The sequence below is a fragment of the Arvicola amphibius genome, chromosome 12, assembly GCF_903992535.2.
Source record: "Arvicola amphibius chromosome 12, mArvAmp1.2, whole genome shotgun sequence".
Classification (NCBI taxonomy): domain Eukaryota; kingdom Metazoa; phylum Chordata; class Mammalia; order Rodentia; family Cricetidae; genus Arvicola; species Arvicola amphibius.
The window spans coordinates 80,536,358-80,550,797 of NC_052058.2; the positions used below are offsets into that span (position 1 = coordinate 80,536,358).

Below are 14,440 nucleotides of genomic sequence, written 5' to 3' on the forward strand. Positions count from 1 at the left end.
TTATTTTACATCAAGTGAAACTCATAATTAAGCAGGAACTGTTCTTAGTCTTTTTCTTTACAGAAGGTTGAGCAAACTTAGCCACATAGCTAGCAAGGAATGACAGAAGGAAGATGGAAGCTGAAATGTATTATCAGTTTCCAAGTCAAATGACAACATCTAAGTACCTAAGAGGGGTACATCAGAACTTGAAATCTAACTCCTGATAGGATGTCTATTATTCACTTTATCATAAATAAGAATATGAATACAATTAAAACCAGCATGAAAATAAACTCATGAAGGCACTGCTGACACAAATGTTATTAAGTATGCAATGTTAAGTCAGTTTCATGACTACTATTCTTAGACATTGGTAGCTCCCATCCACAGATCCTAGTCCCATAACAGCAAAGATAACAAAAAGGTATAATATAACTCATACATCACTTTTCTCAAAGATAAATCTCAGGTATTTTTTTTAAATCATGAATTATATGACAGACTATCAGGACAGAGAATGAAACTTTAAAAAACAAAATTATCCTAGCGCATTAAGTAAATTCGTAACTTATACTTACACAAGGCGCACCCCACATTGCAGGTCCACGGCAAGATTCGTGACAGCAAAATCAAATTCATCAAGTGCTGTCTGAACATGGCTCACAGGTAATCCCAATAAGCTAAGGTGACGAGAAAGGTCACCTTCACCACTTAGGAAATCTCGTGAAAAGGCTAGCAGAAGTTCTTTACTAGCCTATAAACAGGGAGCAAGTATTACGTTTCAATACTGTAATTGTATTTATGATAACAAATCTTCAAATCATTCTGTGCTTACAGAAATAATATGAGTAATATAAAGAGATTGCCTATGACCAAGGCAAATGCATATTCATATTTCCAATTGAAGACCTTGTGAAAAACTATTCACAATTAACCTATGACTTGAAGATATTTCCTCCAAAGTCAATTCTGCAGCAGCATAGTCTAGTTTATTCTCAAACCAAAATTAAAAGTAAAAAATGAATGGAAACTGTCATTCAACTAAGTCTGGCAATTTAAGTTTCAGGGTTTGAGGTCTACAAGTACATTATAAGAAAACAATGAGACACGTATATATGGATAAACTAAGCCTTACGCATGAAAAAGGAATAAAGAAAGAGTGAATACACAGATTCTCACTCCTATTCCACTTCAGAATGTGTTCACTGAACACAAACATTCTTATGACAGAAAACATACCACTACAACAAGAAAACATTTTATAAGGAAAATGAAAGAATGATACCTTGAATTCAGCATCTTTACAAAAGAGACAAGGGTCGTGATCAATAAGTCTGGAAATTTTAGCGTAGTCAAGGAAACAGATCAACAACAGTAATTTTTTCAATGTGAACTTAGACAAAGCTGCTTCGTGACCTTAAAGTACAAACAAACAAAAAAGGAAGTTTATCCATGAAAGGAAATGACAAACAAGTCATCAAAAATAGCAGTAAGCATACCTAAATCTCCATGGACTTTCTCTTAGTAACTTACAGGCATGAGTCTATCAAATACTTCTATGGACAAGTACTATTTAATATGTCTAATCCATGGAAGAGACAACACCGTGACAGCAAGGACATTTAACTGGTCTTCTGCAACAGGTATTTAAGGAACACCTACTACATGCAAGCGTCATCCTCTGTGCTATATAGTTAACAGCAACTAAAATAAATGCAGTACCCATAGTTCATACAACCCACTGGCAAGAGACAGTGGGTGCAGATGACAAGCATTATGAATAGTGATGGAGGAAAGGCAAGGAATGAGGGTAAGAGAGAAGTCAGTCAAACAGAAACCTATTAAAATTGATTGAAGAAAGTAAAATGTAAACTGGGAGGGGCGACAGCAAGGCATTTTGCAAAGTGTGCGGAAATACTCACCATCGCGAAACAGGAGAGGAACAGAGGGGTGTCTATATTCAGCTGCTATATCGGGATTCCAAAGCAAGCGGTTCAGAACGAACACAGCCAACCCAGTAACATCACTGTTGCCTGCCAGAGGGATCAGTTCACCATAAACTGTCTGCAAAGAGAAGAAGGCAAGGCTGGGGTTACAGCAACCCTGAGAAGGAAGAGGACACAATTGGGGGAGAGCAGATTACTGCCTTCTGAGGAATATGAAAGAGCCCAGAGGTGACAGAGCTGCTAAGTCATGTCCTTAAGCTGTGTCTAAACCTGTGTGCATTTCTAGTGTGTACGACAAACTTCAAAACAAACTTACTCATCATCTGAGAAAGCCATTAACAGTTTAAACTTTCTCAACTAAAGACCTACCAAGTATAGGCACACTGATCAAATTTAGTAATTGTTTTAAAAAGCATGCCATTGAAATAAAACAGAAACCAAATTAAATGTTTACATCGTTAATGTGAAAAGTTATCTATAAAAAATATAATAATTGAGAAATAATGGTATGCACATAACTAACTACAAATGTGAAATTAGTTTAACATTAACATGCTGACTGATTATTTTCAAAACAATAAGAAAAAACTAAAAATATACTGACTTATATTTTGTAAACCTATATGGAAAAATATGGAAAGATAAAAGCAGAGAAAAGTAGTAATGTAGGTAAGAGTCAAAAATAGAGAAATTGATCTCTATATTTTTAAATTTTTGGCGTTTGAAGACTTTGTATCATCAAATATCATGCCCATTTGCAGAATCCCAAGGTCTGGAAGTAAAATAAAATATACTAGGATTCCATTACCACTACGCCCTTTCCCTGTGAAAGGATTGCACATTCCCACTGCCCGTTGCTGGGTCAGTTACTCCTGCCAGGCTGTGCGCTTGGACAGATATTATTCTGTGATCAATTTAATATGGATGGAAGCGACACAAAGTACATCTAGGCAGTTTTCCAAGGTCATTAGGTTGGAGTGAGAAGTTCCGGGCTGCGGTGGCACAGCAGGGTGACGATGGTTATTAACAGCAACAATGATGACATTTCAGTCAAAATCCACAAAGGATTTTGAAAGTTTCAACATAAAGAAATGATAAATGCTTGAAGAAATAGATATTAAAAATTAATGAGACAATATATAATGTATACATACATCAAAACAACACAGCACCATGTAAGTTTTATATTTTATGTATAACCTAAGATAAGTTTAAAAATAAAAAAGGTTAATTTAAAGCATCAATTTGAAAAAGGCATTGCAAGTTTATGTCTAGTAATTTTGTTCATGTCTTTCACCACACACACACACACACACACACACACACACACACACACAAAGTGTAGATCCCAAATTTGGAGAAGGGGAACATCATTTACTTCAAATGAGACTCCAGAATGATTATTTGACATATGAAGCAGAGCCAGCTGATGTGTGATTTATTTAATAATGAAAGGAGAGGGAGCAACTGGAATAAAACATTTCAGCAATGTCGCTGTCATGCAATGGTGCTATCGTGCAATCTCTTAGAATTAGTTTTCTTGGAATCGAATTACTAGCACAGTTACTGCTTTCTGTTCAAGATTGCTGTGTTGTGACGCACGCCTTTAATTCCAGCGCTTGGGAGGCAGAGGTAGTGGATCTCTGTGAGTCTGAGGACAGCCTGGTCTACAAAGTGAGTTATAGAACAGGCTCCAAAAGCTACCCGGAGAAACCCTGTCTCGAAAAACAAAAAACAAAAACATAAAATGGAAAAAAAAAAAAAAAAACCTGAAATAACAATGAATCAAGTCAACCAAATGACTTGATTTTTTAAGCAAAAAACACATTTTATAAGAGTGTATTAGACTAAAAACACATAATCTTTAAAATAACTATTTTCTAAAACTGAAAACTTACCTCCAGGCCAATTCGAAGCCACAACGGATTATAAGACAACAGCCAATTCAGGACTTTCTGGCGTTGTCCTGAAACATAGGTTAAAAGAAAATTAGCTGCATATTACAAAACAGAGACAATAAATAAACCTCTTCAGAGACTACAGAGTGCAAAACAGAACCAATGAGTTACATTTCTTAAACACAGGATCAACATTCATATATGTTAGATTTTAAGCAAAGAAATGTGGCATCTCATTGGCCATGTATGGGAAGGAACTAAAATCAGTATCTAGATGAGGTAATTCCATGTTTTTTGCATCAATATTCATGTTATACAACTGATACAATCTTAAAGTGTCTATAGCAGATGAATGGATAAAGGAAACACACTTTATTCATATACAGACCTAGACATACTGATACACACACACACACACACACACACACACACACACACACAGGCATATTAATCTATTCTAAAGAAAGATAAGTCCTGCCATTTTTCTAATGACATGGACGAACCTGAAGGACATTAACTAAAATAAGCCAGGGAAACACAAATTCCACATAATCTCAACTTGTATATATCTTCTAAAATCTTCACGCCCACATAAACAGAGAAAAGTGATTGACAGAGACAGGAAGATGCTAGCTAAAAAATCACAAAGCTTTGTTAAGTAAGGGAAGTAAATCTTGGAGATGTGCTCTATAGCAGACCTGATAAAAAGTAATGCAGAAATCTTTACAATACTTTGAAGGAATGAATCTTGAGATGTCTATAATCTTACCAATATCTTTCCAGAGGTGTCTATCTTTCCGTACAAGTAACCGTCCAACTTCAATTTCAATTTCAAGCTTTTTGATAGCTTTAACCATGTTTTCAGAAGTAAACAAGGAACAAGCTGTACGGCGTAATCTATTCATCCTGCAGCTGGCCGTGTAAGCTCTGAGAGAAACTTCATCTTTAGTAGGTGCTTTCGGGACACTTATTTTGTGTTGGTTCTCCACTCCCAAAACAAGGGTGGCAGCATTTACTGGATAAACACGAAGACAATGCTTCTGGTTACGCATCATCTCTACACCTTACTAAACCCAGCAATTGGATGCAAGGTAAGATAGATGCTCAAAAAGACCTATTTGCTTCACCCTCCAAATCCTCTCCTGAGTTTCTAACAATCACCTGGTGCTTACTAAGAACCTTTGACCACGCTATGTCTACAGAGTGCCTACCAGGGCAACCTCTTCACATTAACTTCACGTACAGCTTCAATCAGCATTTCTAACCCAAACAAGCAAGATGACCTCCCAACCAGTTTCTGTCTCTATCTCCTTATAAATGAATAAAAGGTAAGCTCTGAAGGTTCTCAGCCTTCCTAATGGTACGATCCTTTAATATGGCTTAATAGAGTTCCTCATGTTGTGAACTCCAATCATAACTGTAATTTTGCTACTGTTATGAATTGTAATGTAAATTTCTGATAAGCAGGATATCTGATATGCGACCCCTGTGAAAAGGTCTTTCAAGCAAAAGGGGTCACAACCACAGGTTAAAAGCCAGAATTCTCAGGACTACGAGTTAACTGAATTATGACATAATTCGAATTTTGTGTGTGAACTTATATGCATGTGCCTGTGTACATGTTGAAGACAAGAAGACTTCTCAGGTGTCCTCTACCTTCTTAAGGATTTTAGAGATGATTTCCCACTGGCCTGGAGCTGACCGAGTAGGCTAAGCTAACGGACAAGTAAAGCCCATGGATTGCCTGTCTACACCACCCCAGCATGCTCTGGGCTGCTTTTGTGTGGCTTCCAGGAACTGAACTCAGGTCCTCACGATTTGCACAGCAAACTCTTTGCCAATTGAGCTATCTTCCCATGTATATCTGAAACTTTTATAAAACACATTGTATCTTAAGAAAAACAAACATTAGAAATTTGATGTTACTTTTTTTGGAAGAAAAAGAAGTACCATGGTAGAAAGCATGTAATTCAAAGAGCCCTTTAATGGAGAGATCCCAGGGAAGTCTCTCTGACAGCTAAAACAGCATCTGTCTGCAAGCACAGTGAGGAAAGCACTTCACAAGGCAAGCTACAGCTACAGTAGCCTGATCTGTTACTGTCTCTGCCTGAAACCAACTCTGTCGAGCTTCCATCTCTTTCTCAAGAGATTCCTCCAACTCTTTCCCAGTCTGCACTCATTTCTCCCTGCAAAATAAGAACTAGGACATTTTTAAATTCCTCATGAACTGGTTTCCAGGTTCCTTGGAACTACATAACTTTTATGTACAATCCTAAAATTAGTACGACAGTGAGCTAGCAAATCATCATGAAGTACAATACAGCGCAGCATGTGTAACGCAACACCGCTTACCTTCAGAAACATGCGTTTTCACAGTGAAGTCATCAGGCGTCAATATGTAATTTAGCCACCAAGTAAAGCCCTGTTCCTGCTTTTCCTTCCAGCGTTCATCATAAAACATGTTCTTTGCAGCAAATGGCATTGGGTGTCTAGGAATAGCTAAGAATATACTCAATTACTACATAAGAAATTTTCCTTTAAATTATTTTTTAAAATAGATCAAAAGGATTTTTGTACTAGCAAAATCATCTTTAAAGACTGAACGATGTTTGCTTTCACTGCAGAGAGTTGTAAACTTCTGAAGTGTGATACATAATCAAAGCAAAGGCTAAATGTGTTATTTCCCTGTTATCTCATTTTTCAGTCTGTTAAGTACAAAACACTTTGTTAAATAGAAAACACTTGCCTGCTTTTATTGGCTTTATGAAGGTCAGATGAGACTGCGCTACAGCAACAATGGGCCGTGTCCTTTTCTTTGTTTTAGAAAGCGGCGTTTTTAATACTGAGGAATCTAAAAATGGTAGAAAAAACAATAGCATTAAAAAATAAAATAAATTTTAGAAAAAAGATAACTAATTTCCAAATCAAATTTGAGTTCTTCAGAATCATATTCATTAAAGAGATACTTAATAATGTCTATGTTCTAGGTGCTAATGTTATAAACTTCAATAATCAAACCAACCAACCCGTGGGGGCTGGAGAGATGGTGCCACAGTTAGGCGATCTTGCTGCTCTTCCAGAGGACCTAAGTTCAAGTCTCAGAACCCACAGGGATCTACAACCACCTGTAAGTTCAGCTCCAGGAGATCCACTGCCCTCTCTGGCTTCTATGGACACTAGCATGCACATCACCCACAGACATACACAGCAGGCAAAACACCCACAGATGTTAAAGTTCCCAGACCACAAACCAGAAATGACCTGTAGAAGTTAGCATCCTGATGCAACCATAGCCTAGTGTGTGCATACTCCCAGACTGTGCTACGTGCAGGGAAATGCAGAACTGACAGGCATGGTGCCAATTATTAGGTAGCTGTCAGCCTTCAGCGGGGTCAAAATGCCTTAGATAGCCCTCTAAAGTGGAATTCAGAGGTTCACTTAAGAAACACGGTCTACTGGCAAAGCTGCAGTAAGGATGAAGCTAGAATTACAAGTGAAGAAAGGCAAAAAAAAAGGGAGAGGTCAGCAATATTAATAACAATGGCAACTGGTATTTAAATATATTGTGTCTGGAACTATCAAATATTAAATTCAAAGTCTTATTCACATGTGCAATACATTGAAGTATTATAGTCATCCATAATTTATATAATCAAGATACCGGGGCTTAGAGCAATTTTGTAGTCAAAGTTACAGAAGTTAGTAAATCAAAAATCTAATGCATGAAATTCTCTTTAAATCTAGCATAAAGGCTTTACTGAGCCTGCTGCTTCAAACGAACAGTAGGTTTGAGCAACCAAGTTTCTATGGTCATTTGTGGATTTATTCATGAATTCACTGCTTCTCTTTATCACTTATTGTCTATTCTGTAGGTTAAAATCAATACTAAAATCAAAGAATTTCTTTGTCTAGACCATATACATACATACATACATACATACATACACACACACACATATAATTATGTTTTATATATATGTGTATATATATATATAACAGTGAGGCAGTGAAACTCCATTAACGGACATGTGCAATTTACTTATATTTGAAAGTATAACTAGAAGGACATATTGGCCTCTAAGTTCTGATGCGCTGATGCAAACAGTAATAAATGGTACTTCCACTTCCTATGCAAGACACCTACATGATTTCCTGCTAATACCTCATGACATCAGCTAAGGACATCCACTGTGTGATCTGTTTCTGCAGCCTGATGGCCTTTGATTCTGCAGCTGATATTAGTTGTGGATAGTCTTCTTAGCATTCTATGTATCTTACTAGCATTTGTGTTTGTTGACTTCTTGGCAATTCATGTTCTTATTTCAGGTATTAAAAGGTTAACTTTTGTTAATTCCACTACCCTCTAGTAACATTTCCAATATAAATAAATATTTAGAATTAGGGCTGCACTGGAATTTACATAGATAGCTGTGGTTCTGTCCCACAATTTCAAGGTATTTTTCCCAAGCAGTGAAAAATTTAGCAGCATTATTCACTGAGGCCTGTAATGAGTAGATAGGAAAGATGTGACTTTGTACAAAGCAAGTGAAAGAGACTCTTGGGGAGCCGAGCAGAAGCATCATATTGACTGTAGGTCTACATATTAGCAGTCCATCCTGAAAACTATATACATGAGGATGCATGTGCATAGCTAGCATTCAGAACTGTGACACAGGATGGCACGATAACTTCTAGGAGAAAAGAATAAAAAGGGGCACCAGTATTGTAAGAAGTACGACAGTGACGTAAGAAAAGCATTCCAGGAAGGCAAAGGTTCAAAGTTATAAATGTTGCTAACAGATGATCAAGTTGATTTAAGAGACAACTACTGTATTTACAATTTGGATGTCATCGATCATATGTCCCTGTAGGCCGTGCTTCAGTCTCCTGCTTCTTTTAAGTAAAACCTAGAAAAACCAACATTCCCTGAGTTATGTCCTTGTCTGTGTATGTTTCTGTGTATGGGCTGTACTTGCATTAAAAGATGTGCTCTGAAAGGCACTTGTAGTGGCAATTTCTAATTCCTCCTCTGTCTACCAGATGAACCTTAATCTGTTCTGAGTACTCTACAGATACTCCACAGACATGTCAAGTTCAATGATCATAGGTTTGGGGGGACATATTCCATCTGTGGGGACTGAGATAAAAAATACCCCCCATAGGCTCATATATTTCAAGGCCTGGTTCCTAGTTTATATTATTTGGGGAGGTATAGCCTTCCCTGAGTAAGCACATCCTTGGGGTCAGGCTCTGAGTGTGTGTCCTTGTCCACTTAGAGTGCACACACTCTCTGTGCTTTATGTCATCAGTTAAAGAAGTGCTCCCTCGGCTTCCTGCTGCTGCCGCTGCCGCCACATCTTCCAGGCCATGATGGACACTCCCTTCTGAACCATAAGCCTAAATACAAACTTCCTTCTATGTTGCCTTGGTCATGATGTTTTCTCACAAAGGAAAAGTTACTAACACACTATCCTAAAGAGAAGACCATCTGCACTTCTATTCCTTAAATAAAAAGAGGTTCCGAAGACGAGCTTGAGACACTGTGTCAGGTGGAGCATCAGCTCTGTCACTAACTCCATCAACTCTGGGAAAACTACTCAACTTTTCAATGCACCTATTTCCCATCTGCAGAACTGTACTACAGGTAAAACCAACACCGACTTCACAAGAACATTCTAACTACTAATGGAGGACATAGTGAAGCACATACAACTGTGCCTGACACAGAAGTACTTAATAAATGTTAGCTAATGCAATCTGACACGAAGGGGTAAAAGGACTTCAAACAAAACTGAGGAATAATATAACACAATCGAATGCCAATTTTTCCACCCAGAAAAATACAGGCAAAAAGAAAAAAGGAAGGAAGAAAGAAAGGGAGAGAGGGAGGGAAGGGGGGAGGGAAGAAAGGGTAAGGATTTAGTAGTTAGAAATCAGGAAGACCTACTAAGACAAGTGAGATTAGCTTAGACAGGTCAGTTGTTGGTTGGAATCTGTCTGAAAGTACAGGAAGGAAAGCAAGTAAGTGAAGTTCTTCTGAGGAATTAAGAAATTCAACCTAAATAAGGGAAGGACAGACACTTTGAGAGGGGCTATGGAATCAAAGTTGGACTAAGGAGTGGACTAAGGAAAAGTACAAAAGTGAGGGAGTCTGGCTCAAGAAGAAATGCTGGAATCAGAGATGGCGACCTGCACTTGAGATGCTTTTAGCAAAGCAGATCCCGCAGATGACGTATCTAAAAAGACAGGTTACTAGAAGACTCCTCCACAAAGAGTCCCTGGAGAGAGTATCGTGAGCCAAGTTCACTTTGAGAATAATTAATTACTCACTGTAGCAAGGAAACATGAGTGACAGTCAGAAAGATGAGCTTTGAGCTATTTTTTGTTTGTTGAAGAAGAAAAGAGAAATAATACTTTGGAAAGAGATATGAAAAGCGGATATAACAAGCGGAGATCCAAGGTCATTTGTATGCAACATTTTTGAAGTTATAATTTATGTAGAAAATTCATGAACAGAATATGATATTTAAACTGAGGTAGGATTATAATTATTTCAAAGCACCACAGTGCAAGTATCAACAAACCGCTAAAAGTACAAATGAATACAAGCCCATCAATTGCAGATTTACTACCTCAGAAAACTCACTAGAACAAAATAGAACAAAAAATATGTTCTTCAAGTGCACTTACACTCAAGATATGAGGGACAACTCACCAGTTTTCTTCTTCAAGCTTGATTTCTCCCAGTTGCTAAAATGTACTGAAGTGAGTGTTTCTTTCCTTTTGGTTCTTGCAATAGTTGATTGTACAGATTCAGGAGAAAAATGGATTCGTTTGATTTCACAGAGGCCTGCATGTTCTGCAATAGCTGGCTTCCCATTTGTGTCTTCCAAGCTTCCATTGCTCTTCCTTTTACGGGCAACTAAAACTGTACTTAAGGGTGTTGTTTCGTTTGTAAAGCGCTGGGATTCACTTATTACTGGCTCTACAACTGGACGGTAAGAATGACAAGCTTTCTCTTTTAGGTTACCCATTTCATCTCCACATTCACCTACCATTCCTGAGAGACATCTTTTTGCATTTGGCTTATCAATCTCCGGGAGCTTTTCTCTGGCATTGGTGGGCTTCCTTTTGGTAACAGTGGCAGAAAGAATTGGGCGTCTCTTTGGTCGCTTATCCTGGTTCTTAAGGGAAGCATCTTTAAACTCAGAAACATTGGGATGTTTTGTAAAATCACGATTATGGGACTTTATTTCTACAAGGTTTTGTTTTTTGAAACGAACCTTGGGAGTTTCTGAATGCAGACACTCGAGGTCATATGTCAAACCTTCATCTGTTCTCCGGTCCTGGGAAGTTTTATCTGATAATGCTGATAACTTACATGTTTGCTGACCTGTGTGTACCATGTTATCTTTTACAAACTGTGTTGGAGATAAAATGGGATTGACTGAATCTGATTTGAGAGCTTTTGGAAGTCCATAATTGTCATTTAGAAAAGACTCTGGGCTTAATATTGTTTGGTAAACTTCACATACAGTTTGGGATTCCAAACACAGAGACTCTGAGCTTTCTTTCCTAAATGTTTCTGATAATACATTTCTCACTAACCCTAGACCGTTATTAGATTCATAGCTGTTGTTTACAAAAGAATCTGGACTTAGAAAATGGATGTGGCTTTGTGTAATATTCAAAGGTGAAGAACAGTTTGGGGCAGGAGGAAGTTTACTATTCCCTTCACTTTGTTCACTAATCCTTATGGGATTAAGTAAAGTGTCATTTGTGACTTCTTCATTAAAACTGTTTGAACTTTTAAAATCTTCTACTTTTAAATGTGCATTTTTGGATCCGTGAAGAGATGAATAGGCAGTAGACCTGCGGAGAAACACTGGCAAACAAGTTTCTTTCTGGCATTCCTTAACAGGGCTAGTAGATGAGTCGGGTATTTTGTTTTCTTCAAGGGACAGAGAATTGTTTTCTGTTGGAGAACAGCACTCACTCATAGCCAGATTTTCACAGGCCTGCAGTGGGCTCCTAATTCTGTCATCTTTTTGGGAAATATTAAATGCTTCATTAAAATGTTGGCTTTTGGAAGTCCCTTTATTAAGTTTTGAATGGGCTGGAATCTTCTTATTGGTATTCCAAAGACTTCTCTGTAAAAATAAATGAAAAACACTAAACATGCTGGAAGCTGCTCTCTACCACTTTTAAACAAGCAATGTTATACATGTTGCTTCCCGCCTTCCCTCAAAATCATCCATCCTTCCAGTAAATCACAGAATGGGTAAGACACTACCTTTTTCTTCCTATGCTCTTCCGCATTTCCTAGTAATATAGCCTGGTGCTTCAGGAAATCATTTACAAGAAATGTCACAATCTCCCTTACTCGTCCTTCTTTCACTGGGGTCCAGATAACAGAAACAGTAATTTTTTCTTTAGGCTGAAAGAAGAATACATTTTAAATGATTATGATATTATAATTATATAATAATCAAATGCACTATATATAACTTAGTTTAATAACTGATAGTTACCACACTCTATGTTAAATTTTTTTCCTATACTAGCTCATTGTAAGAAAAAAAAAGCCACTAAGAATAAAATTCCACAACAAAATAAAACTATAAGTATAACGAAAACCATAAAATTATAATAAAAGCTAATTGCACAAAAGTAAAAGAACTGACAATCTACAAGTCATTTTAATTGAGCTGTTTTAAAAACACAGTTGTGGGGACTAGGAACCTAGATCACTGGTAAAGTGTGTGCTTAGAGCAACCTAAGTTGCCAAGCACATTGGCAAGAACCTTAAGTGCAAAATATAAGCTTTTCTTGAAAAGTAGAAATCATTGGTTTTGTTTAACCAGCTGATTAAAATAATAACGAGTTTTCCTCTACAAGCCAGAACTTATCCTTAAAAAAAAAAGAACAACCAAGAATTTTACTTCTATTTTATAACAAAATAGAGTAAGTACAAGAATTGGAGAGAGAAGAGTCTTTCTATAGACAGAAATCCAGGCAGCTGTCCATCAAAGGGATCAGCAATGGCTCAGGAAGAGCAAGTGCGCAAGTGCGGGAACTCCTGATGATGCAGCCCACCCACCTCAGTTTAGCCTTCCCCTGAAGACTTTCCTTACAGTTACTGGGCAGTTTGTGCAGAACTCCTCAGCTAATTGTTTTCACAGCTTTTCAAGTTCTACTCCATGAAAAGGACATTAATCGAATGAAACGCTTTTTAACTCTACATTGGCAGCAAATTAAAAAAAAAAGTAAAATAGAAAGGTGTGCCACACATCACAGTATACACACTGAGGATATATCTAAGTAAGGATGCTTTTAGGGTTTGTCTGGCTATTCAAGCAAAACAGTTCATTATCGAAACAGAAATGATGTCCCACCCAATATAAACATACATATGAAAAATAAAATGCATATTAAAATGGCTAAAAGGAAGGAATTAGAAAACGTTCATCAGTGAACAACTCCAGTCTCAAAACACAGAACGCTAGCTTCAAACATTTTGCAATGACTGCCAAGTCTATTAAAAACGTGTACAGAAAAACAAAAACAAAAAACAAACAAGCAAACAAAAAAAAGTGTAACAGAAACTTTCTGAAATGCTTCTAAGGACGCGCTTTGATTCATCATCCCGAGCAAATTACTGCCCACTTTTGCCATGTATTCACACAAATTATACAGTGCCAAAGCCCGTCCACAGTCAAGAGAGGGAGTTGACTTGGTGTTGGGGTTCTGTTCTATCCCAGCCCTACCCAGCAAATGGAAGAGTCCCAGAACCAAAACAGGAAGCTGACCTAGTGTCGGATTCCCAGCCCCATATCTGCAGAAGCCCCCACCGTCAAGACCGGGTGGGAGCTGACTTAGTTTTTCTTCGGGTTTCTCACTGCAAGCCAAGGGGGCCACGCCCCGCCGACTTGCCCGCACACCCACCTTCAGCTCACAGCGGCTCGGCACCACGCTGAAGCCCTGGTCTGCGGCCCGCAGCAGGGACAGCTCCACCTGCAGAGGCTCCTCGTGCGGGTTTTGCAGAATCAGAGACCGTGTCCGTGTCGCGCCCACGCGGACGTCCCCAAAGCAGAGGAAAGGAGACGGGCAGAAGTGGCTGAGCAACAGCACCGGCGGGGACGAATCCCCGGCCGCCGGATCCCGGTGCACGCGCCGCCCGCCTTCATCCAGGTGGTAAGCGGCCTGCCGCGTAGCCATGGCAGCCGCCCCGCTCTGGGCGGTCTGGTACCCGCTGCCCGCGTCCCTCCGCCTTCCCAGAATGCGGGGATGAGGACAAAGATCAGAAAGCCAGAGACTACCAAACCCCGAGGAAAGTAGACTAGCCGCTTTTGCTTCGGTTCAAATATCTCGCCTCCACCAATGGCAGCTGCGAGAACCGCCTTGCTAGCGCACCAATCAGCGAGTAGATCACCGCCCACAGCTACTAAAGAGCCAATGACTGAGCGAACGCTCCTGGCCAATGGGACCGCCGCGCTTTGTTTAAATGATGGCTCGGCTGTCACGGCCGCCTGGAGAGGGGATGAAAAGGCCACAAAGTTCCATGGATTGGCTCAGAAATGAAATTGCCTCTGTTGTTTTAAATACGCTACGAGG

General features: G+C 38.8%; 1 protein-coding gene across 1 annotated transcript in view; it reads right to left on the bottom strand.

The window, feature by feature from the left end:
• The window catches only part of Aspm (assembly factor for spindle microtubules), a 42,000-nt gene extending 27,956 nt beyond the window's left edge, over positions 1-14,044 (bottom strand). The window contains exons 1-10 of the mRNA XM_038349173.1: positions 13,772-14,044; positions 12,120-12,263; positions 10,542-11,976; positions 6,573-6,677; positions 6,179-6,325; positions 4,596-4,841; positions 3,827-3,894; positions 1,905-2,046; positions 1,268-1,398; positions 561-736 (exon numbers count right to left, since the gene is read on the bottom strand). Of these exons, the coding sequence (XP_038205101.1) occupies positions 561-736; positions 1,268-1,398; positions 1,905-2,046; positions 3,827-3,894; positions 4,596-4,841; positions 6,179-6,325; positions 6,573-6,677; positions 10,542-11,976; positions 12,120-12,263; positions 13,772-14,044 (2,867 nt within the window). The remainder of the gene's footprint in view (positions 1-560; positions 737-1,267; positions 1,399-1,904; positions 2,047-3,826; positions 3,895-4,595; positions 4,842-6,178; positions 6,326-6,572; positions 6,678-10,541; positions 11,977-12,119; positions 12,264-13,771) is intronic.
• Between the last annotated feature and the right edge of the window lie 396 nt (positions 14,045-14,440).